Consider the following 24579-nt stretch of genomic DNA (forward strand, 5'->3'; position numbering starts at 1 on the left):
GCATTCCGTCTTTCAAAACGTGTATAGTTTCAAAGTCGAAAAATAAATCCTTCACCACGAAAACTTGCATACGCGTTTTTTTCAAAAAAGTGTTTTTAGTGTACTTAGGTAGTTGATATTTTGATTTTCGAAATTATTTTGATATGGAAAGAATGTTTGACGGTCCCTGATGCGCGCTACAACGTTTTCAAAGTCATCGCGAGTACGCTTCCATCGTAAAAATACGCATATGTAATATTTTGGGTGAAAAACGGTGAAAAACGACAGGGGCCGTGGCCGTCCGTCATAAACTTATATAAAATGAAATTCTTGATTATTTTGTGTTTTTTTTGGCGCAAACTGTTACTGCATTCCGTCTTACAATACGTGTATAGTTTCATAGTCGAAAAATAAATCCTTCACCACGAAAACTTGCATACGCGTTTTTTTTCAAAAAAGTAGTTTTAGCGTACTTAGGTGCTTGATATTTTGATTTTCGAATTTATTTTGATATGGAAAGAATGTTCGACGGTCCCTGATGCGCGCTACAACGTTTTCAAAGTCATCGCGAGTACGCTTCCATCGTAAAAATACGCATATGTAATATTTTGGGTGAAAAACGGTGAAAAACGACAGGGGCCGTGGCCGTCCGTCATATACTTATATAAAATGAAATTCTTGATTATTTTGTGTTTTTTTTGACGCAAACTGTTACTGCATTCCGTCTTACAATACGTGTATAGTTTCATAATCGAAAAATAAATCCTTCACCACGAAAACTTGCATACGCGTTTTTTTCAAAAAAGTGGTTTTTGCATACTTGGGTGATTGATATTTTTATTTTCGAAATTATTTTGATATGGAAAGAATGTTCGACGGTCCCTGGTGCGCGCTACAACGTTTTCAAAGTCATCGCGAGTACGCTTCCATCGTAAAAATACGCATATGTAATATTTTGGGTGAAAAACGGTGAAAAACGACAGGGGCCGTGGCCGTCCGTCATATACTTATATAAAATGAAATACTTGATTATTTTGTGTTTTTTTTTAAGGCAAACTGTTACTGCATTCCGTCTTACAATACGTGTATAGTTTCATAATCGAAAAATAAATCCTTTCCCACGAAAACTTGCATACGCGTTTTTTTCAAAAAAGTGGTTTTTGCATACTTAGGTGCTTGATATTTTGATTTTCGAAATTATTTTGATATGGAAAGAATGTTCGACGGTCCCTGATGTGCGCTACAACGTTTTCAAAGTCATCGCGAGTACGCTTCCATCGTAAAAATACGCATATGTAATATTTTGGGTGAAAAACGACAGGGGCCGTGGCCGTCCGTCATATACTTATATAAAATAAAAATCTTGATTATTTTGTGTTTTTTTTGGCGCAAACTGTTACTGCATTCCGTCTTACAATACGTGTATAGTTTCATAGTCAAAAAATAAATCCTTCACCACAAAAACTTGCATACGCGTTTTTTTCAAAAAAATGGTTTTAGTGTACTTAGGTGCTTGATATTTTGATTTTCGAATTTATTTTGAAATGGAAAGAATGTCCGTGGGTCCCTTTGGCGTGCTATAACGCTTTCAAAGTCATCACGAGTACGCTTCCATCGTAAAAATACGCATATGTAATATTTCGGGTGAAAAACGACAGGGGCCGTGGCCGTCCGTCATATACTTATATAAAATAAAAATTTTGATTATTTTGTGTTTTTTTTGGCGCAAACTGTTACTGCATTCCGTCTTACAATACGTGTATAGTTTCATAGTCGAAAAATAAATCCTTCATAACGAAAACTTGCATACGCGTTTTTTTTAAAAAAGAGGTTTTAGCGTACTTAGGTGCTTGATATTTTGATTTTCGAACTTTTTTTGATATGGAAAGAATGTCCGACGGTCCCTGATGCTCGCTACAACGTTTTCAAAGTCATCGCGAGTACGCTTCCATCGTAAAAATACGCATATGTAATATTTTGGGTGAAAAACGACAGGGGCCGTGGCCGTCCGTCATATACTTATATAAAATAAAAATCTTGATTATTTTGTGTTTTTTTTGGCGCAAACTGTTACTGCATTCCGTCTTTCAAAACGTGTATAGTTTCAAAGTCGAAAAATAAATCCTTCACCACGAAAACTTGCATACGCGTTTTTTTCAAAAAAGTGGTTTTAGTGTACTTAGGTAGTTGATATTTTGATTTTCGAAATTATTTTGATATGGAAAGAATGTTTGACGGTCCCTGATGCGCGCTACAACGTTTTCAAAGTCATCGCGAGTACGCTTCCATCGTAAAAATACGCATATGTAATATTTTGGGTGAAAAACGGTGAAAAACGACAGGGGCCGTGGCCGTCCGTCATATACTTATATAAAATGAAATTCTTGATTATTTTGTGTTTTTTTTGACGCAAACTGTTACTGCATTCCGTCTTACAATACGTGTATAGTTTCATAATCGAAAAATAAATCCTTCACCACGAAAACTTGCATACGCGTTTTTTTCAAAAAAGTGGTTTTTGCATACTTGGGTGATTGATATTTTTATTTTCGAAATTATTTTGATATGGAAAGAATGTTCGACGGTCCCTGATGCGCGCTACAACGTTTTCAAAGTCATCGCGAGTACGCTTCCATCGTAAAAATACGCATATGTAATATTTTGGGTGAAAAACGGTGAAAAACGACAGGGGCCGTGGCCGTCCGTCATATACTTATATAAAATGAAATACTTGATTATTTTGTGTTTTTTTTTAAGGCAAACTGTTACTGCATTCCGTCTTACAATACGTGTATAGTTTCATAATCGAAAAATAAATCCTTTCCCACGAAAACTTGCATACGCGTTTTTTTCAAAAAAGTGGTTTTTGCATACTTAGGTGCTTGATATTTTGATTTTCGAAATTATTTTGATATGGAAAGAATGTTCGACGGTCCCTGATGTGCGCTACAACGTTTTCAAAGTCATCGCGAGTACGCTTCCATCGTAAAAATACGCATATGTAATATTTTGGGTGAAAAACGACAGGGGCCGTGGCCGTCCGTCATATACTTATATAAAATAAAAATCTTGATTATTTTGTGTTTTTTTTGGCGCAAACTGTTACTGCATTCCGTCTTACAATACGTGTATAGTTTCATAGTCAAAAAATAAATCCTTCACCACAAAAACTTGCATACGCGTTTTTTTCAAAAAAATGGTTTTAGTGTACTTAGGTGCTTGATATTTTGATTTTCGAATTTATTTTGAAATGGAAAGAATGTCCGTGGGTCCCTTTGGCGTGCTATAACGCTTTCAAAGTCATCACGAGTACGCTTCCATCGTAAAAATACGCATATGTAATATTTCGGGTGAAAAACGACAGGGGCCGTGGCCGTCCGTCATATACTTATATAAAATAAAAATTTTGATTATTTTGTGTTTTTTTTGGCGCAAACTGTTACTGCATTCCGTCTTACAATACGTGTATAGTTTCATAGTCGAAAAATAAATCCTTCATAACGAAAACTTGCATACGCGTTTTTTTTAAAAAAGAGGTTTTAGCGTACTTAGGTGCTTGATATTTTGATTTTCGAACTTTTTTTGATATGGAAAGAATGTCCGACGGTCCCTGATGCTCGCTACAACGTTTTCAAAGTCATCGCGAGTACGCTTCCATCGTAAAAATACGCATATGTAATATTTTGGGTGAAAAACGACAGGGGCCGTGGCCGTCCGTCATATACTTATATAAAATAAAAATCTTGATTATTTTGTGTTTTTTTTGGCGCAAACTGTTACTGCATTCCGTCTTTCAAAACGTGTATAGTTTCAAAGTCGAAAAATAAATCCTTCACCACGAAAACTTGCATACGCGTTTTTTTCAAAAAAGTGGTTTTAGTGTACTTAGGTAGTTGATATTTTGATTTTCGAAATTATTTTGATATGGAAAGAATGTTTGACGGTCCCTGATGCGCGCTACAACGTTTTCAAAGTCATCGCGAGTACGCTTCCATCGTAAAAATACGCATATGTAATATTTTGGGTGAAAAACGGTGAAAAACGACAGGGGCCGTGGCCGTCCGTCATATACTTATATAAAATGAAATTCTTGATTATTTTGTGTTTTTTTTGACGCAAACTGTTACTGCATTCCGTCTTACAATACGTGTATAGTTTCATAATCGAAAAATAAATCCTTCACCACGAAAACTTGCATACGCGTTTTTTTCAAAAAAGTGGTTTTTGCATACTTGGGTGATTGATATTTTTATTTTCGAAATTATTTTGATATGGAAAGAATGTTCGACGGTCCCTGATGCGCGCTACAACGTTTTCAAAGTCATCGCGAGTACGCTTCCATCGTAAAAATACGCATATGTAATATTTTGGGTGAAAAACGGTGAAAAACGACAGGGGCCGTGGCCGTCCGTCATATACTTATATAAAATGAAATTCTTGATTATTTTGTGTTTTTTTTGACGCAAACTGTTACTGCATTCCGTCTTACAATACGTGTATAGTTTCATAGTCAAAAAATAAATCCTTCACCACAAAAACTTGCATACGCGTTTTTTTCAAAAAAGTGGTTTTAGCGTACTTAGGTGCTTGATATTTTGATTTTCGAATTTATTTTGAAATGGAAAGAATGTCCGTGGGTCCCTTTGGCGTGCTATAACGCTTTCAAAGTCATCACGAGTACGCTTCCATCGTAAAAATACGCATATGTAATATTTCGGGTGAAAAACGACAGGGGCCGTGGCCGTCCGTCATATACTTATATAAAATAAAAATTTTGATTATTTTGTGTTTTTTTTGGCGCAAACTGTTACTGCTTTCCGTCTTACAATACGTGTATAGTTTCATAGTCGAAAAATAAATCCTTCATAACGAAAACTTGCATACGCGTTTTTTTTAAAAAAGAGGTTTTAGCGTACTTAGGTGCTTGATATTTTGATTTTCGAACTTTTTTTGATATGGAAAGAATGTTCGACGGTCCCTGATGCGCGCTACAACGTTTTCAAAGTCATCGCGAGTACGCTTCCATCGTAAAAATACGCATATGTAATATTTTGGGTGAAAAACGACAGGGGCCGTGGCCGTCCGTCATATACTTATATAAAATGAAATACTTGATTATTTTGTGTTTTTTTTGGCGCAAACTGTTACTGCATTCCGTCTTACAATACGTGTATAGTTTCATAGTCAAAAAATAAATCCTTCACCACAAAAACTTGCATACGCGTTTTTTTCAAAAAAGTGGTTTTAGCGTACTTAGGTGCTTGATATTTTGATTTTCGAATTTATTTTGAAATGGAAAGAATGTCCGTGGGTCCCTTTGGCGTGCTATAACGCTTTCAAAGTCATCACGAGTACGCTTCCATCGTAAAAATACGCATATGTAATATTTCGGGTGAAAAACGACAGGGGCCGTGGCCGTCCGTCATATACTTATATAAAATAAAAATTTTGATTATTTTGTGTTTTTTTTGGCGCAAACTGTTACTGCTTTCCGTCTTACAATACGTGTATAGTTTCATAGTCGAAAAATAAATCCTTCATAACGAAAACTTGCATACGCGTTTTTTTTAAAAAAGAGGTTTTAGCGTACTTAGGTGCTTGATATTTTGATTTTCGAACTTTTTTTGATATGGAAAGAATGTTCGACGGTCCCTGATGCGCGCTACAACGTTTTCAAAGTCATCGCGAGTACGCTTCCATCGTAAAAATACGCATATGTAATATTTTGGGTGAAAAACGACAGGGGCCGTGGCCGTCCGTCATATACTTATATAAAATGAAATTCTTGATTATTTTGTGTTTTTTTTGGCGCAAACTGTTACTGCATTCCGTCTTACAATACGTGTATAGTTTCATAGTCGAAAAATAAATCCTTCACCACAAAAACTTGCATACGCGTTTTTTTCAAAAAAGTGGTTTTAGCGTACTTAGGTGCTTGATATTTTGATTTTCGAATTTATTTTGAAATGGAAAGAATGTCCGTGGGTCCCTTTGGCGTGCTATAACGCTTTCAAAGTCATCACGAGTACGCTTCCATCGTAAAAATACGCATATGTAATATTTCGGGTGAAAAACGACAGGGGCCGTGGCCGTCCGTCATATACTTATATAAAATAAAAATTTTGATTATTTTGTGTTTTTTATGGTGCAAACTGTTACTGCATTCCGTCTTACAATACGTGTATAGTTTCATAGTCGAAAAATAAATCCTTCATAACGAAAACTTGCATACGCGTTTTTTTTAAAAAAGAGGTTTTAGCGTACTTAGGTGCTTGATATTTTGATTTTCGAACTTTTTTTGATATGGAAAGAATGTCCGACGGTCCCTGATGCTCGCTACAACGTTTTCAAAGTCATCGCGAGTACGCTTCCATCGTAAAAATACGCATATATAATATTTTGGGTGAAAAACGACAGGGGCCGTGGCCGTCCGTCATATACTTATATAAAATAAAAATCTTGATTATTTTGTGTTTTTTTTGGCGCAAACTGTTACTGCATTCCGTCTTTCAAAACGTGTATAGTTTCAAAGTCGAAAAATAAATCCTTCACCACGAAAACTTGCATACGCGTTTTTTTCAAAAAAGTGGTTTTAGTGTACTTAGGTAGTTGATATTTTGATTTTCGAATTTATTTTGAAATGGAAAGAATGTCCGTGGGTCCCTTTGGCGTGCTATAACGCTTTCAAAGTCATCACGAGTACGCTTCCATCGTAAAAATACGCATATGTAATATTTCGGGTGAAAAACGACAGGGGCCGTGGCCGTCCGTCATATACTTATATAAAATAAAAATTTTGATTATTTTGTGTTTTTTTTGGCGCAAACTGTTACTGCTTTCCGTCTTACAATACGTGTATAGTTTCATAGTCGAAAAATAAATCCTTCATAACGAAAACTTGCATACGCGTTTTTTTTAAAAAAGAGGTTTTAGCGTACTTAGGTGCTTGATATTTTGATTTTCGAACTTTTTTTGATATGGAAAGAATGTTCGACGGTCCCTGATGCGCGCTACAACGTTTTCAAAGTCATCGCGAGTACGCTTCCATCGTAAAAATACGCATATGTAATATTTTGGGTGAAAAACGACAGGGGCCGTGGCCGTCCGTCATATACTTATATAAAATGAAATACTTGATTATTTTGTGTTTTTTTTGGCGCAAACTGTTACTGCATTCCGTCTTACAATACGTGTATAGTTTCATAGTCAAAAAATAAATCCTTCACCACAAAAACTTGCATACGCGTTTTTTTCAAAAAAGTGGTTTTAGCGTACTTAGGTGCTTGATATTTTGATTTTCGAATTTATTTTGAAATGGAAAGAATGTCCGTGGGTCCCTTTGGCGTGCTATAACGCTTTCAAAGTCATCACGAGTACGCTTCCATCGTAAAAATACGCATATGTAATATTTCGGGTGAAAAACGACAGGGGCCGTGGCCGTCCGTCATATACTTATATAAAATAAAAATTTTGATTATTTTGTGTTTTTTTTGGCGCAAACTGTTACTGCTTTCCGTCTTACAATACGTGTATAGTTTCATAGTCGAAAAATAAATCCTTCATAACGAAAACTTGCATACGCGTTTTTTTTAAAAAAGAGGTTTTAGCGTACTTAGGTGCTTGATATTTTGATTTTCGAACTTTTTTTGATATGGAAAGAATGTTCGACGGTCCCTGATGCGCGCTACAACGTTTTCAAAGTCATCGCGAGTACGCTTCCATCGTAAAAATACGCATATGTAATATTTTGGGTGAAAAACGACAGGGGCCGTGGCCGTCCGTCATATACTTATATAAAATGAAATTCTTGATTATTTTGTGTTTTTTTTGGCGCAAACTGTTACTGCATTCCGTCTTACAATACGTGTATAGTTTCATAGTCGAAAAATAAATCCTTCACCACAAAAACTTGCATACGCGTTTTTTTCAAAAAAGTGGTTTTAGCGTACTTAGGTGCTTGATATTTTGATTTTCGAATTTATTTTGAAATGGAAAGAATGTCCGTGGGTCCCTTTGGCGTGCTATAACGCTTTCAAAGTCATCACGAGTACGCTTCCATCGTAAAAATACGCATATGTAATATTTCGGGTGAAAAACGACAGGGGCCGTGGCCGTCCGTCATATACTTATATAAAATAAAAATTTTGATTATTTTGTGTTTTTTATGGTGCAAACTGTTACTGCATTCCGTCTTACAATACGTGTATAGTTTCATAGTCGAAAAATAAATCCTTCATAACGAAAACTTGCATACGCGTTTTTTTTAAAAAAGAGGTTTTAGCGTACTTAGGTGCTTGATATTTTGATTTTCGAACTTTTTTTGATATGGAAAGAATGTCCGACGGTCCCTGATGCTCGCTACAACGTTTTCAAAGTCATCGCGAGTACGCTTCCATCGTAAAAATACGCATATATAATATTTTGGGTGAAAAACGACAGGGGCCGTGGCCGTCCGTCATATACTTATATAAAATAAAAATCTTGATTATTTTGTGTTTTTTTTGGCGCAAACTGTTACTGCATTCCGTCTTTCAAAACGTGTATAGTTTCAAAGTCGAAAAATAAATCCTTCACCACGAAAACTTGCATACGCGTTTTTTTCAAAAAAGTGGTTTTAGTGTACTTAGGTAGTTGATATTTTGATTTTCGAAATTATTTTGATATGGAAAGAATGTTTGACGGTCCCTGATGCGCGCTACAACGTTTTCAAAGTCATCGCGAGTACGCTTCCATCGTAAAAATACGCATATGTAATATTTTGGGTGAAAAACGGTGAAAAACGACAGGGGCCGTGGCCGTCCGTCATATACTTATATAAAATGAAATTCTTGATTATTTTGTGTTTTTTTTGACGCAAACTGTTACTGCATTCCGTCTTACAATACGTGTATAGTTTCATAATCGAAAAATAAATCCTTCACCACGAAAACTTGCATACGCGTTTTTTTCAAAAAAGTGGTTTTTGCATACTTGGGTGATTGATATTTTTATTTTCGAAATTATTTTGATATGGAAATAATGTTCGACGGTCCCTGATGCGCGCTACAACGTTTTCAAAGTCATCGCGAGTACGCTTCCATCGTAAAAATACGCATATGTAATATTTTGGGTGAAAAACGACAGGGGCCGTGGCCGTCTGTCATATACTTATATAAAATAAAAATCTTGATTATTTTGTGTTTTTTTTGGCGCAAACTGTTACTGCATTCCGTCTTTCAAAACGTGTATAGTTTCATAGTCGAAAAATAAATCCTTCACCACAAAAACTTGCATACGCGTTTTTTTCAAAAAAGTGGTTTTAGCGTACTTAGGTGCTTGATATTTTGATTTTCGAATTTATTTTGAAATGGAAAGAATGTCCGTGGGTCCCTTTGGCGTGCTATAACGCTTTCAAAGTCATCACGAGTACGCTTCCATCGTAAAAATACGCATATGTAATATTTCGGGTGAAAAACGACAGGGGCCGTGGCCGTCCGTCATATACTTATATAAAATAAAAATTTTGATTATTTTGTGTTTTTTTTGGCGCAAACTGTTACTGCATTCCGTCTTACAATACGTGTATAGTTTCATAGTCGAAAAATAAATCCTTCATAACGAAAACTTGCATACGCGTTTTTTTTAAAAAAGAGGTTTTAGCGTACTTAGGTGCTTGATATTTTGATTTTCGAACTTTTTTTGATATGGAAAGAATGTCCGACGGTCCCTGATGCTCGCTACAACGTTTTCAAAGTCATCGCGAGTACGCTTCCATCGTAAAAATACGCATATGTAATATTTTGGGTGAAAAACGACAGGGGCCGTGGCCGTCCGTCATATACTTATATAAAATAAAAATCTTGATTATTTTGTGTTTTTTTTGGCGCAAACTGTTACTGCATTCCGTCTTTCAAAACGTGTATAGTTTCAAAGTCGAAAAATAAATCCTTCACCACGAAAACTTGCATACGCGTTTTTTTCAAAAAAGTGGTTTTAGTGTACTTAGGTAGTTGATATTTTGATTTTCGAAATTATTTTGATATGGAAAGAATGTTTGACGGTCCCTGATGCGCGCTACAACGTTTTCAAAGTCATCGCGAGTACGCTTCCATCGTAAAAATACGCATATGTAATATTTTGGGTGAAAAACGGTGAAAAAACGACAGGGGCCGTGGCCGTCCGTCATATACTTATATAAAATGAAATTCTTGATTATTTTGTGTTTTTTTTGACGCAAACTGTTACTGCATTCTGTCTTACAATACGTGTATAGTTTCATAATCGAAAAATAAATCCTTCACCACGAAAACTTGCATACGCGTTTTTTTCAAAAAAGTGGTTTTTGCATACTTGGGTGATTGATATTTTTATTTTCGAAATTATTTTGATATGGAAAGAATGTTCGACGGTCCCTGATGCGCGCTACAACGTTTTCAAAGTCATCGCGAGTACGCTTCCATCGTAAAAATACGCATATGTAATATTTTGGGTGAAAAACGACAGGGGCCGTGGCCGTCCGTCATATACTTATATAAAATGAAATTCTTGATTATTTTGTGTTTTTTTTGGCGCAAACTGTTACTGCATTCCGTCTTACAATACGTGTATAGTTTCATAGTCGAAAAATAAATCCTTCACCACGAAAACTTGCATACGCGTTTTTTTTCAAAAAAGTAGTTTTAGCGTACTTAGGTGCTTGATATTTTGATTTTCGAATTTATTTTGATATGGAAAGAATGTCCGTGAGTCCCTTTGGCGTGCTATAACGTTTTCAAAGTCATCGCGAGTACGCTTCCATCGTAAAAATACGCATATGTAATATTTTGGGTGAAAAACGGTGAAAACCGACAGGGGCCGTGGCCGTCCGTCATATACTTATATAAAATGAAATTCTTGATTATTTTGTGTTTTTTTTAGACGCAAACTGTTACTGCATTCCGTCTTACAATACGTGTATAGTTTCATAATCGAAAAATAAATCCTTCACCACGAAAACTTGCATACGCGTTTTTTTCAAAAAAGTGGTTTTAGCGTACTTAGGTGCTTGATATTTTGATTTTCGAAATTATTTTGATATGGAAAGAATGTTCGACGGTCCCTGATGTGCGCTACAACGTTTTCAAAGTCATCGCGAGTACGCTTCCATCGTAAAAATACGCATATGTAATATTTTGGGTGAAAAACGACAGGGGCCGTGGCCGTCCGTCATATACTTATATAAAATAAAAATCTTGATTATTTTGTGTTTTTTTTGGCGCAAACTGTTACTGCATTCCGTCTTACAATACGTGTATAGTTTCATAGTCAAAAAATAAATCCTTCACCACAAAAACTTGCATACGCATTTTTTTCAAAAAAGTGGTTTTAGCGTACTTAGGTGCTTGATATTTTGATTTTCGAAATTATTTTGATATGGAAAGAATGTTCGACGGTCCCTGATGCGCGCTACAACGTTTTCAAAGTCATCGCGAGTACGCTTCCATCGTAAAAATACGCATATGTAATATTTTGGGTGAAAAACGGTGAAAAACGACAGGGGCCGTGGCCGTCCGTCATATACTTATATAAAATGAAATTCTTGATTATTTTGTGTTTTTTTTAGACGCAAACTGTTACTGCATTCCGTCTTACAATACGTGTATAGTTTCATAATCGAAAAATAAATCCTTCACCACGAAAACTTGCATACGCGTTTTTTTCAAAAAAGTGGTTTTAACGTACTTAGGTGCTTGATATTTTGATTTTCGAATTTATTTTGATATGGAAAGAATGTCCGTGGGTCCCTTTGGCGTGCTATAACGTTTTCAAAGTCATCGCGAGTACGCTTCCATCGTAAAAATACGCATATGTAATATTTTGGGTGAAAAACGGTAAAAAACAATAGGGGCCGTGGCCGTCCGTCATATACTTATATAAAATGAAATTCTTGATTATTTTGTGTTTTTTTTGACGCAAACTGTTACTGCATTCCGTCTTACAATACGTGTATAGTTTCATAATCGAAAAATAAATCCTTCACCACGAAAACTTGCATACGCGTTTTTTTCAAAAAAGTGGTTTTTGCATACTTGGGTGATTGATATTTTTATTTTCGAAATTATTTTGATATGGAAAGAATGTTCGACGGTCCCTGATGCGCGCTACAACGTTTTCAAAGTCATCGCGAGTACGCTTCCATCGTAAAAATACGCATATGTAATATTTTGGGTGAAAAACGGTGAATAACGACAGGGGCCGTGGCCGTCCGTCATATACTTATATAAAATGAAATACTTGATTATTTTGTGTTTTTTTTTAAGGCAAACTGTTACTGCATTCCGTCTTACAATACGTGTATAGTTTCATAATCGAAAAATAAATCCTTCACCACGATAACTTGCATACGCGTTTTTTTCAAAAAAGTGGTTTTAACGTACTTAGGTGCTTGATATTTTGATTTTCGAATTTATTTTGATATGGAAAGAATGTCCGTGGGTCCCTTTGGCGTGCTATAACGTTTTCAAAGTCATCGCGAGTACGCTTCCATCGTAAAAATACGCATAAGTAATATTTTGGGTGAAAAACGACAGGGGCCGTGGCCGTCCGTCATATACTTATATAAAATAAAAATCTTGATTATTTTGTGTTTTATTTGGCGCAAACTGTTACTGCATTCCGTCTTTCAAAACGTGTATAGTTTCAAAGTCGAAAAATAAATCCTTCACCACGAAAACTTGCATACGAGTTTTTTTCAAAAAAGTGGTTTTAGTGTACTTAGGTAGTTGATATTTTGATTTTCGAAATTATTTTGATATGGAAAGAATGTTCGACGGTCCCTGATGCGCGCTACAACGTTTTCAAAGTCATCGCGAGTACGCTTCCATTGTAAAAATACGCATATGTAATATTTTGGGTGAAAAACGGTAAAAAACAATAGGGGCCGTGGCCGTCCGTCATATACTTATATAAAATGAAATTCTTGATTATTTTGTGTTTTTTTTTACGAAAACTGTTACTGCATTCCGTCTTACAATACGTGTATAGTTTCATAATCGAAAAATAAATCCTTTCCCACGAAAACTTGCATACGCGTTTTTTTCAAAAAAGTGGTTTTTGCATACTTGGGTGATTGATATTTTTATTTTCGAAATTATTTTGATATGGAAAGAATGTTCGACGGTCCCTGATGCGCGCTACAACGTTTTCAAAGTCATCGCGAGTACGCTTCCATCGTAAAAATACGCATAAGTAATATTTTGGGTGAAAAACGACAGGGGCCGTGGCCGTCCGTCATATACTTATATAAAATAAAAATCTTGATTATTTTGTGTTTTTTTTGGCGCAAACTGTTACTGCATTCCGTCTTTCAAAACGTGTATAGTTTCATAATCGAAAAATAAATCCTTCACCACGAAAACTTGCGTACGCGTTTTTTTCAAAAAAGTGGTTTTAGCGTACTTAGGTGCTTGATATTTTGATTTTCGAATTTATTTTGATATGGAAAGAATGTCCGTGGGTCCCTTTGGCGTGCTATAACGTTTTCAAAGTCATCGCGAGTACGCTTCCATCGTAAAAATACGCATATGTAATATTTTGGGTGAAAATCGGTGAAAAACGACAGGGGCCGTGGCCGTCCGTCATATACTTATATGAAATGAAACTCTTGATTATTTTGTGTTTTTTTTGACGCAAACTGTTACTGCATTCCGTCTTACAATACGTGTATAGTTTCATAATCGTAAAATAAATCCTTCACCACGAAAACTTGCATACGCGTTTTTTTCAAAAAAGTGGTTTTTGCATACTTGGGTGATTGATATTTTGATTTTCGAAATTATTTTGATATGGAAAAAATGTTCGACGGTCCCTGATGCGCGCTACAACGTTTTCAAAGTCATCGCGAGTACGCTTCCATCGTAAAAATACGCATATGTAATATTTTGGGTGAAAAACGGTGAAAAACGACAGGGGCCGTGGCCGTCCGTCATTTACTTATATAAAATAAAAATTTTGATTATTTTGTGTTTTTTTTGGCGCAAACTGTTACTGCATTCTGTCTTACAATACGTGTATAGTTTCATAGTCGAAAAATAAATCCTTCACCACGAAAACTTGCATACGCGTTTTTTTCAAAAAAGTGGTTTTAGCGTACTTAGGTGCTTGATATTTTGATTTTCGAATTTTTTTTGAAATGGAAAGAATGTCCCTGGGTCCCTTTGGCGTGCTATAACGTTTTCAAAGTCATCGCGAGTACGCTTCCATCGTAAAAATACGCATATGTAATATTTCGGGTGTAAAACGACAGGGGCCGTGGCCGTCCGTCATATACTTATATAAAATAAAAATTTTGATTATTTTGTGTTTTTTTTGGCGCAAACTGTTACTGCATTCCGTCTTACAATACGTGTATAGTTTCATAGTCGAAAAATAAATCCTTCATAACGAAAACTTGCATACGCGTTTTTTTTAAAAAAGAGGTTTTAGCGTACTTAGGTGCTTGATATTTTGATTTTCGAACTTTTTTTGATATGGAAAGAATGTCCGACGGTCCCTGATGCTCGCTACAACGTTTTCAAAGTCATCGCGAGTACGCTTCCATCGTAAAAATACGCATATGTAATATTTTGGGTGAAAAACGACAGGGGCCGTGGCCGTCCGTCATATACTTATATGAAATGAAATTCTTGATTATTTTGTGTTTTTTTTGACGCAAACTGTTACTGCATTCCGTCTTACAATACGTGTATAGTTTCAAAGTCGAAAAATAAATCCTTCACCACGAAAACTTGCATACGCGTTTTTTTCAAAAAAGTGGTTTTAGTGTACTTAGGTAGTTGATATTTTGATTTTCGAAATTATTTTGATATGGAAAGAATGTTTGACGGTCCCTGATGCGCGCTACAACGTTTTCAAAGTCATCGCGAGTACGCTTCCATCGTAAAAATACGCATATGTAATATTTTGGGTGAAAAACGGTGAAAAACGACAGGGGCCGTGGCCGTCCGTCATATACTTATATAAAATGAAATTCTTGATTATTTTGTGTTTTTTTTGACGCAAACTGTTACTGCATTCCGTCTTACAATTTTTTTTTTTTTTTTTTTTTTTTTTTTTTTTTTTTTTTTTTATTATTTGAAAACACAATACAAACAAAGTATTTAAAGAAAATAATAAAAATTACCTACACCTTTAAGCTAGGCTTGTGGTGGTGTAGGGAGTAACCGTACATATATATATGATTTAATTAATTACTTAATTTAACAAATAAATAACCTACATTGTAAAATAATTAAAATAATTAAGAGATACTAAAATATACAATTTTCTTATAATAGACATTTCCTTAGTTCACTAGATAAAATGTTGTTTATACATTTTTTTATGTTAATTTGATCATTAAAAATATTTTTTTTCACATCAATTGGCAAGGCGTTAAAAATGACAGGACCCATATAATTAATAAATTTTTGACCAAAACTCGTATTAGTAAATAAGACTTTAATATTACATAGTCTATCTTCCCCCAAAGGCTTGTCATTCTGTTTAATAAAGAAAAAGTCTGATTTTTTATGTACAAACATGATTGCGGATTTTTTGTAAAGTAATTCAAGCGGAAGCACATTAAACTCTATATAGTTTAACGAGGTAGACCCAATAAGATTGTCCTTTTTCAGACATATACGAATTAAACTATTTTGCTGAACCCTTAATGGCTTAAGAACATTTATGGATGCACCTCCCCAAATTACCATGCCATATTGCAATATAGATTGGTATAGAGAAAGATAAACTATTCTCAATGTATGAGATGATGTTATATGTTTTAATATATGAAATTTGAACATTAACGATCGCAATTTTACTATTAAACTATTGATGTGAATATTCCATTTGAGGTTACAATCGAATATTAGTCCTAAATATTTAATTCTTTTTACTATATTGATTTTCGGGCAGTTACAGTTTGATACAATTGAACAGTCATGTAAAGTAATTTCTTCAAACGGTGGTAAAGTATAATTTATTGAAAAAACCATGAACATTGTTTTGTTGAAATTTAAAGAAAGTTTTTTAATATTTAACCACTTTATTATTTTCTTGAAATTTAATTCCGTTTTTTGTCTAAGAGTTTCCCAATTACTACTTGATAATAACAGACATGTATCATCCGCATATACAACTATTTTTCCATCAACTCTCATATCACATAGACTATTAATGTACATAATAAACAAAATTGGACCTAGAATACTACCTTGAGGTACACCATACATAACTTCATTTACCTGTCCCAAAACTCCATTCATATTTGTAATTTGTTTCCTCTTATTTAGATAGCTTTTGAACCAGTTTAAACAAATACCATTTATACCATAACTACTGAAAACTTTAATTAATAAACTATGATCTACAGTATCGAAAGCTTTCGCTAAATCTAGAAATATACCTAATGCTTTATCACCTTTATCGAGTGCTTTAGAAATAAATGTTGTGACAGCATATAAAGCATCTTCGGTACTTCTCCTAGGTCTGAATCCATATTGATTTTTAGAAAGAAGACTGTTATTTTCCAGATAATCTATCAAACGAGCTTTGATAATTTTTTCAAAAATTTTTGAAAAACTACTCAACATAGAGATTGGTCGGTAATTGTTCATATTTTCTTTATCACCACCTTTATGTAGAGGTTTAATTATTGCTACTTTTAATTTATCTGGAAAAATACCAAGTCTCAGACTTAAATTGAATATGTGTGTTAAAGGATTTATTATATACGGTGCTAAGTTTTTTAAAATTTTGACATTAATTTTATCAAAACCACAGGCCACATCGTCTTTAAAATGATTTATTATATTCATGATTTCCATCGAGTGTATTTTTACCGAGAAAAAATTGTTGAAATTGATCACTGGTGTACGCTCATCAGAAACTTCATCAAAACATTTATCTATTTTATTTGCTAGATTTTGTCCAATAGTGGAAAAAAACATATTTAAATGATTGGACGCAGTTAAAGGTTCTTTTTGTGCATCAATAATGTTCCCGTTATAGTTAAGGCGTTTTATGATATCATTATCAGTATTTGGTTTATTAGTTAGATTTTTTATTAATTTCCATGTGTTTTTAGGGTCTCCAGAAACACGCTGAAATTGGTCATTGTAATAATTTATTTTTGCCATTTTAATAACATAGTTTAGTTTATTTCTGTACTTTTTAAAGTACTGAATTAATTTAATATTGTTTGGATGTTTTTTTGTTTTTAAAGATAATTCTTGTTTTTTACGCACCGAGCATAACAAACCTGATGTCATCCAATTTTTTAAACGATTAGTTTTAGAATTAAGTTTTCTAAGACTCTTTGAAATATTTATAGCATCAAAAATACGTGTATATACTAAATCCATTGCCTCATTTACATCACAAATACTATATAAATCCGTCCATTTAACATTATTAAAAGTATCAATTAGCTTTTTAAAATTAATAAACTCAAATGTGGTTGATTTATTTTTCTCTTTAATTACATTTGGAATAGATATAATGGTAGAATAATGATCTGAAAAAACGGTTTGAAGTACACCAGCTTCAATGTTATCAAGGCATTTTTTTTTTTTATTTGATTTGACAAATATATGATCGATACAAGAGTTTTTACTAATACCTGCAGGAATTCTCGTATATACGTTAATAATAGAACTAAAACCATTAGATGATAATAAGTCAAGGTAATTATTCTCAACATTATCATTACCTATTATATTTATGTTAATATCACCTAATAAGATAGTCATAGTGCTATCAACAATGTCTTTATCTGACATTAATATAGCTTCTAAACGAGTCAAAAATTCATTAATTATATCCGAGGGTGACCTGTATATACATATTAGATTTAACGGTACAACAATATTATTGATAATTAACTTAATAATATTTGCTTCACAAAAATTGAATTCATGAAAATCAATATCTAAATGTTGTTTTGCAAAGACAATTATGCCATCATTCTGGTTTCTTTTCGTGGTAGAGTATAATGTTTTATACCCAGGTAAAGAATAAATACAATTTTTAGGATCGTGCCAGGTTTCCGTTAACACAATTACGTCTAAATGGAAATCTGAATCATTTTGCAAAAATAGTAGTAACTCATCTAAATTAGCATTTATGCTCCTAATATTAACACATATTATTGTAATTGATAGATTATTACAAATATTATATTTTTTCATAAATTCAGATATTGTAAGGAAATAATTAGTATTATATAACAGGTTTTTTTCAACAGTATCTACAACATGCATTATCTAACAAAAAAAAATGAATACAATTTAAAGGTACAGAGATCAATTATTGTATAATATTTTTAAACTATTTTCGTCTTCTATGAGAATGACTTTATTATTTTCATCTTTTCTTAAGAATAATTTACTATCTCTGAACCACACATATTTATAATTATGAGCCTTTGCAAACAATCTAGTTTTGTAAAATAAATTATTATTTGCTTGTGTTAAATAGTTGTTTATGTATATACCTTCATCATTCCAGTTTGCATTGACATTTTTTGCTTTAAGTTTTTTCTTTCTTGACATCTCCATCAACGATTTTTTATTTTTATAGCTGCTTAAGACAGCAACAATTTTTCCAATTTTATTTGGCACTTTGGACCGGTAGCGATATGCAGATGTAACTGATACAGCTTCTCCTAATGCCAATGACATTTCTTCAACTATTTTGCAACAATCTTCATTTTCTTGTTCTGGAACACCGACTATTTCAATATGATTTTCAAATATTTTTTGTTCCACAAAATTAATTTTTTTATTGACCACACTCATTTCATTTATTAACTTTTGATTTTGTTCTTTTAGCTGTTTATTTTCTAATCTAACATCATTAATCGACTTAATAATATCACTCAATTGCGATTTAAAATCGTCAAATTTCTCACTCAAGAAGTTAACCGAATCTTTCAGATCCGATAATATTTTATCAGAATGTGAACAGTTTTTTACTTGATTTACTACATCACCTGATTCAGAATTAAAATCTTTACAATTTACACAAAACCATTTCATTTTGTTTGAAGCACTCATTTTCCTGAAATTGACTTCTCTAAAACCGGCGCATGCAAAATGAAAAAACATTTTACATTTACTGCATTTGATATCTTCATTATCGAATACATCTTCATTACAAACGGAGCACACCAACATAATTTAATTAATTAATAAATCACTAGTACGAAATATAGATAAGAGAACAACACAGACGATCGACGACCGTTTGCATCAACTGATAAATTCAAACTAAAATACGTGTATAGTTTCATAATCGAAAAATAAATCCTTCACCACGAAAACTTGCATACGCGTTTTTTTCAAAAAAGTGGTTTTTGCATACTTGGGTGATTGATATTTTTATTTTCGAAATTATTTTGATATGGAAAGAATGTTCGACGGTCCCTGATGCGCGCTACAACGTTTTCAAAGTCATCGCGAGTACGCTTCCATCGTAAAAATACGCATATGTAATATTTTGGGTGAAAAACGACAGGGGCCGTGGCCGTCTGTCATATACTTACATAAAATAAAAATCTTGATTATTTTGTGTTTTTTTTGGCGCAAACTGTTACTGCATTCCGTCTTTCAAAACGTGTATAGTTTCATAGTCGAAAAATAAATCCTTCACCACAAAAACTTGCATACGCGTTTTTTTCAAAAAAGTGGTTTTAGCGTACTTAGGTGCTTGATATTTTGATTTTCGAATTTATTTTGAAATGGAAAGAATGTCCGTGGGTCCCTTTGGCGTGCTATAACGCTTTCAAAGTCATCACGAGTACGCTTCCATCGTAAAAATACGCATATGTAATATTTCGGGTGAAAAACGACAGGGGCCGTGGCCGTCCGTCATATACTTATATAAAATAAAAATTTTGATTATTTTGTGTTTTTTTTGGCGCAAACTGTTACTGCATTCCGTCTTACAATACGTGTATAGTTTCATAGTCGAAAAATAAATCCTTCATAACGAAAACTTGCATACGCGTTTTTTTTAAAAAAGAGGTTTTAGCGTACTTAGGTGCTTGATATTTTGATTTTCGAACTTTTTTTGATATGGAAAGAATGTCCGACGGTCCCTGATGCTCGCTACAACGTTTTCAAAGTCATCGCGAGTACGCTTCCATCGTAAAAATACGCATATGTAATATTTTGGGTGAAAAACGACAGGGGCCGTGGCCGTCCGTCATATACTTATATAAAATAAAAATCTTGATTATTTTGTGTTTTTTTTGGCGCAAACTGTTACTGCATTCCGTCTTTCAAAACGTGTATAGTTTCAAAGTCGAAAAATAAATCCTTCACCACGAAAACTTGCATACGCGTTTTTTTCAAAAAAGTGGTTTTAGTGTACTTAGGTAGTTGATATTTTGATTTTCGAAATTATTTTGATATGGAAAGAATGTTTGACGGTCCCTGATGCGCGCTACAACGTTTTCAAAGTCATCGCGAGTACGCTTCCATCGTAAAAATACGCATATGTAATATTTTGGGTGAAAAACGGTGAAAAACGACAGGGGCCGTGGCCGTCCGTCATATACTTATATAAAATGAAATTCTTGATTATTTTGTGTTTTTTTTGACGCAAACTGTTACTGCATTCCGTCTTACAATACGTGTATAGTTTCATAATCGAAAAATAAATCCTTCACCACGAAAACTTGCATACGCGTTTTTTTCAAAAAAGTGGTTTTTGCATACTTGGGTGATTGATATTTTTATTTTCGAAATTATTTTGATATGGAAAGAATGTTCGACGGTCCCTGATGCGCGCTACAACGTTTTCAAAGTCATCGCGAGTACGCTTCCATCGTAAAAATACGCATATGTAATATTTTGGGTGAAAAACGACAGGGGCCGTGGCCGTCCGTCATATACTTATATAAAATGAAATTCTTGATTATTTTGTGTTTTTTTTGGCGCAAACTGTTACTGCATTCCGTCTTACAATACGTGTATAGTTTCATAGTCGAAAAATAAATCCTTCACCACGAAAACTTGCATACGCGTTTTTTTTCAAAAAAGTAGTTTTAGCGTACTTAGGTGCTTGATATTTTGATTTTCGAATTTATTTTGATATGGAAAGAATGTCCGTGAGTCCCTTTGGCGTGCTATAACGTTTTCAAAGTCATCGCGAGTACGCTTCCATCGTAAAAATACGCATATGTAATATTTTGGGTGAAAAACGGTGAAAACCGACAGGGGCCGTGGCCGTCCGTCATATACTTATATAAAATGAAATTCTTGATTATTTTGTGTTTTTTTTAGACGCAAACTGTTACTGCATTCCGTCTTACAATACGTGTATAGTTTCATAATCGAAAAATAAATCCTTCACCACGAAAACTTGCATACGCGTTTTTTTCAAAAAAGTGGTTTTAGCGTACTTAGGTGCTTGATATTTTGATTTTCGAAATTATTTTGATATGGAAAGAATGTTCGACGGTCCCTGATGTGCGCTACAACGTTTTCAAAGTCATCGCGAGTACGCTTCCATCGTAAAAATACGCATATGTAATATTTTGGGTGAAAAACGACAGGGGCCGTGGCCGTCCGTCATATACTTATATAAAATAAAAATCTTGATTATTTTGTGTTTTTTTTGGCGCAAACTGTTACTGCATTCCGTCTTACAATACGTGTATAGTTTCATAGTCAAAAAATAAATCCTTCACCACAAAAACTTGCATACGCATTTTTTTCAAAAAAGTGGTTTTAGCGTACTTAGGTGCTTGATATTTTGATTTTCGAAATTATTTTGATATGGAAAGAATGTTCGACGGTCCCTGATGCGCGCTACAACGTTTTCAAAGTCATCGCGAGTACGCTTCCATCGTAAAAATACGCATATGTAATATTTTGGGTGAAAAACGGTGAAAAACGACAGGGGCCGTGGCCGTCCGTCATATACTTATATAAAATGAAATTCTTGATTATTTTGTGTTTTTTTTAGACGCAAACTGTTACTGCATTCCGTCTTACAATACGTGTATAGTTTCATAATCGAAAAATAAATCCTTCACCACGAAAACTTGCATACGCGTTTTTTTCAAAAAAGTGGTTTTAGCGTACTTAGGTGCTTGATATTTTGATTTTCGAAATTATTTTGATATGGAAAGAATGTTCGACGGTCCCTGATGTGCGCTACAACGTTTTCAAAGTCATCGCGAGTACGCTTCCATCATAAAAATACGCATATGTAATATTTTGGGTGAAAAACGACAGGGGCCGTGGCCGTCCGTCATTTACTTATATAAAATAAAAATCTTGATTATTTTGTGTTTTTTTTTAAGGCAAACTGTTACTGCATTCCGTCTTACAATACGTGTATAGTTTCATAGTCGAAAAATAAATCCTTCATAACGAAAACTTGCATACGCGTTTTTTTTAAAAAAGAGGTTTTAGCGTACTTAGGTGCTTGATATTTTGATTTTCGAACTTTTTTTGATATGGAAAGAATGTTCGACGGTCCCTGATGCGCGCTACAACGTTTTCAAAGTCATCGCGAGTACGCTTCTATCGTAAAAATACGCATATGTAATATTTTGGGTGAAAAACGACAGGGGCCGTGGCCGTCCGTCATATACTTATATAAAATGAAATTCTTGATTATTTTGTGTTTTTTTTGGCGCAAACTGTTACTGCATTCCGTCTTACAATACGTGTATAGTTTCATAGTCAAAAAATAAATCCTTCACCACAAAAACTTGCATACGCGTTTTTTTCAAAAAAGTGGTTTTAGCGTAATTAGGTGCTTGATATTTTGATTTTCGAATTTATTTTGAAATGGAAAGAATGTCCGTGGGTCCCTTTGGCGTGCTATAACGCTTTCAAAGTCATCACGAGTACGCTTCCATCGTAAAAATACGCATATGTAATATTTCGGGTGAAAAACGACAGGGGCCGTGGCCGTCCGTCATATACTTATATAAAATAAAAATTTTGATTATTTTGTGTTTTTTTTGGCGCAAACTGTTACTGCATTCCGTCTTACAATACGTGTATAGTTGCATAGTCGAAAAATAAATCCTTCATAACGAAAACTTGCATACGCGTTTTTTTTAAAAAAGAGGTTTTAGCGTACTTAGGTGCTTGATATTTTGATTTTCGAACTTTTTTTGATATGGAAAGAATGTTCGACGGTCCCTGATGCGCGCTACAACGTTTTCAAAGTCATCGCGAGTACGCTTCCATCGTAAAAATACGCATATGTAATATTTTGGGTGAAAAACGGTGAATAACGACAGGGGCCGTGGCCGTCCGTCATATACTTATATAAAATGAAATACTTGATTATTTTGTGTTTTTTTTTAAGGCAAACTGTTACTGCATTCCGTCTTACAATACGTGTATAGTTTCATAATCGAAAAATAAATCCTTCACCACGAAAACTTGCATACGCGTTTTTTTCAAAAAAGTGGTTTTAACGTACTTAGGTGCTTGATATTTTGATTTTCGAATTTATTTTGATATGGAAAGAATGTCCGTGGGTCCCTTTGGCGTGCTATAACGTTTTCAAAGTCATCGCGAGTACGCTTCCATCGTAAAAATACGCATATGTAATATTTTGGGTGAAAAACGACAGGGGCCGTGGCCGTCCGTCATATACTTATATAAAATAAAAATCTTGATTATTTTGTGTTTTATTTGGCGCAAACTGTTACTGCATTCCGTCTTTCAAAACGTGTATAGTTTCAAAGTCGAAAAATAAATCCTTCACCACGAAAACTTGCATACGCGTTTTTTTCAAAAAAGTGGTTTTAGTGTACTTAGGTAGTTGATATTTTGATTTTCGAAATTATTTTGATATGGAAAGAATGTTCGACGGTCCCTGATGCGCGCTACAACGTTTTCAAAGTCATCGCGAGTACGCTTCCATCGTAAAAATACGCATATGTAATATTTTGGGTGAAAAACGGTAAAAAACAATAGGGGACGTGGCCGTCCGTCATATACTTATATAAAATGAAATTCTTGATTATTTTGTGTTTTTTTTGACGCAAACTGTTACTGCATTCCGTCTTACAATACGTGTATAGTTTCATAATCGAAAAATAAATCCTTCACCACGAAAACTTGCATACGCGTTTTTTTCAAAAAAGTGGTTTTTGCATACTTGGGTGATTGATATTTTTATTTTCGAAATTATTTTGATATGGAAAGAATGTTCGACGGTCCCTGATGCGCGCTACAACGTTTTCAAAGTCATCGCGAGTACGCTTCCATCGTAAAAATACGCATATGTAATATTTTGGGTGAAAATCGGTGAAAAACGACAGGGGCCGTGGCCGTCCGTCATATACTTATATGAAATGAAACTCTTGATTATTTTGTGTTTTTTTTGACGCAAACTGTTACTGCATTCCGTCTTACAATACGTGTATAGTTTGATAATCGTAAAATAAATCCTTCACCACGAAAACTTGCATACGCGTTTTTTTCAAAAAAGTGGTTTTTGCATACTTGGGTGATTGATATTTTGATTTTCGAAATTATTTTGATATGGAAAAAATGTTCGACGGTCCCTGATGCGCGCTACAACGTTTTCAAAGTCATCGCGAGTACGCTTCCATCGTAAAAA

General features: G+C 34.1%; 1 protein-coding gene and 1 pseudogene across 1 annotated transcript; one reads left to right on the forward strand and one right to left on the reverse strand.

The window, feature by feature from the left end:
- LOC132928871 (enolase-like) overlaps positions 1–15957 on the forward strand; it is a 41242-nt pseudogene extending 25285 nt beyond the window's left edge.
- A 183-nt stretch (positions 15958–16140) lies between these two features.
- Positions 16141–19034, reverse strand: LOC132928872 (uncharacterized). The gene is made up of 6 exons (XM_060993800.1): positions 18890–19034; positions 18473–18709; positions 17983–18088; positions 17622–17811; positions 16224–17081; positions 16141–16149 (listed from the first exon to the last, which is right to left on the reverse strand). The coding sequence occupies exons 1-6, from the start codon at positions 19032–19034 to the stop codon at positions 16141–16143; spliced, it is 1545 nt and encodes a 514-aa protein (XP_060849783.1).
- Positions 19035–24579: the final 5545 nt, after the last annotated feature.

Source organism: Rhopalosiphum padi, chromosome 4, assembly GCF_020882245.1.
Source record: "Rhopalosiphum padi isolate XX-2018 chromosome 4, ASM2088224v1, whole genome shotgun sequence".
NCBI classification, from domain to species: domain Eukaryota; kingdom Metazoa; phylum Arthropoda; class Insecta; order Hemiptera; family Aphididae; genus Rhopalosiphum; species Rhopalosiphum padi.

Coding starts and splice junctions, on each gene's coding strand:
- LOC132928872 (XM_060993800.1), bottom strand. CDS start 19,034: ATGAGTGCTTCAAACAAAATGAAATGGTTTTGTGTAAATTGTAAAGAT. Junction 17,812..17,982: donor TGTATTTATTCTTTACCTGG/GTATAAAACATT, acceptor ATGTATATACAG/GTCACCCTCGGATATAATTA. Junction 17,082..17,621: donor GTTTTAGTTCTATTATTAAC/GTATATACGAGA, acceptor GACCAATTTCAG/CGTGTTTCTGGAGACCCTAA.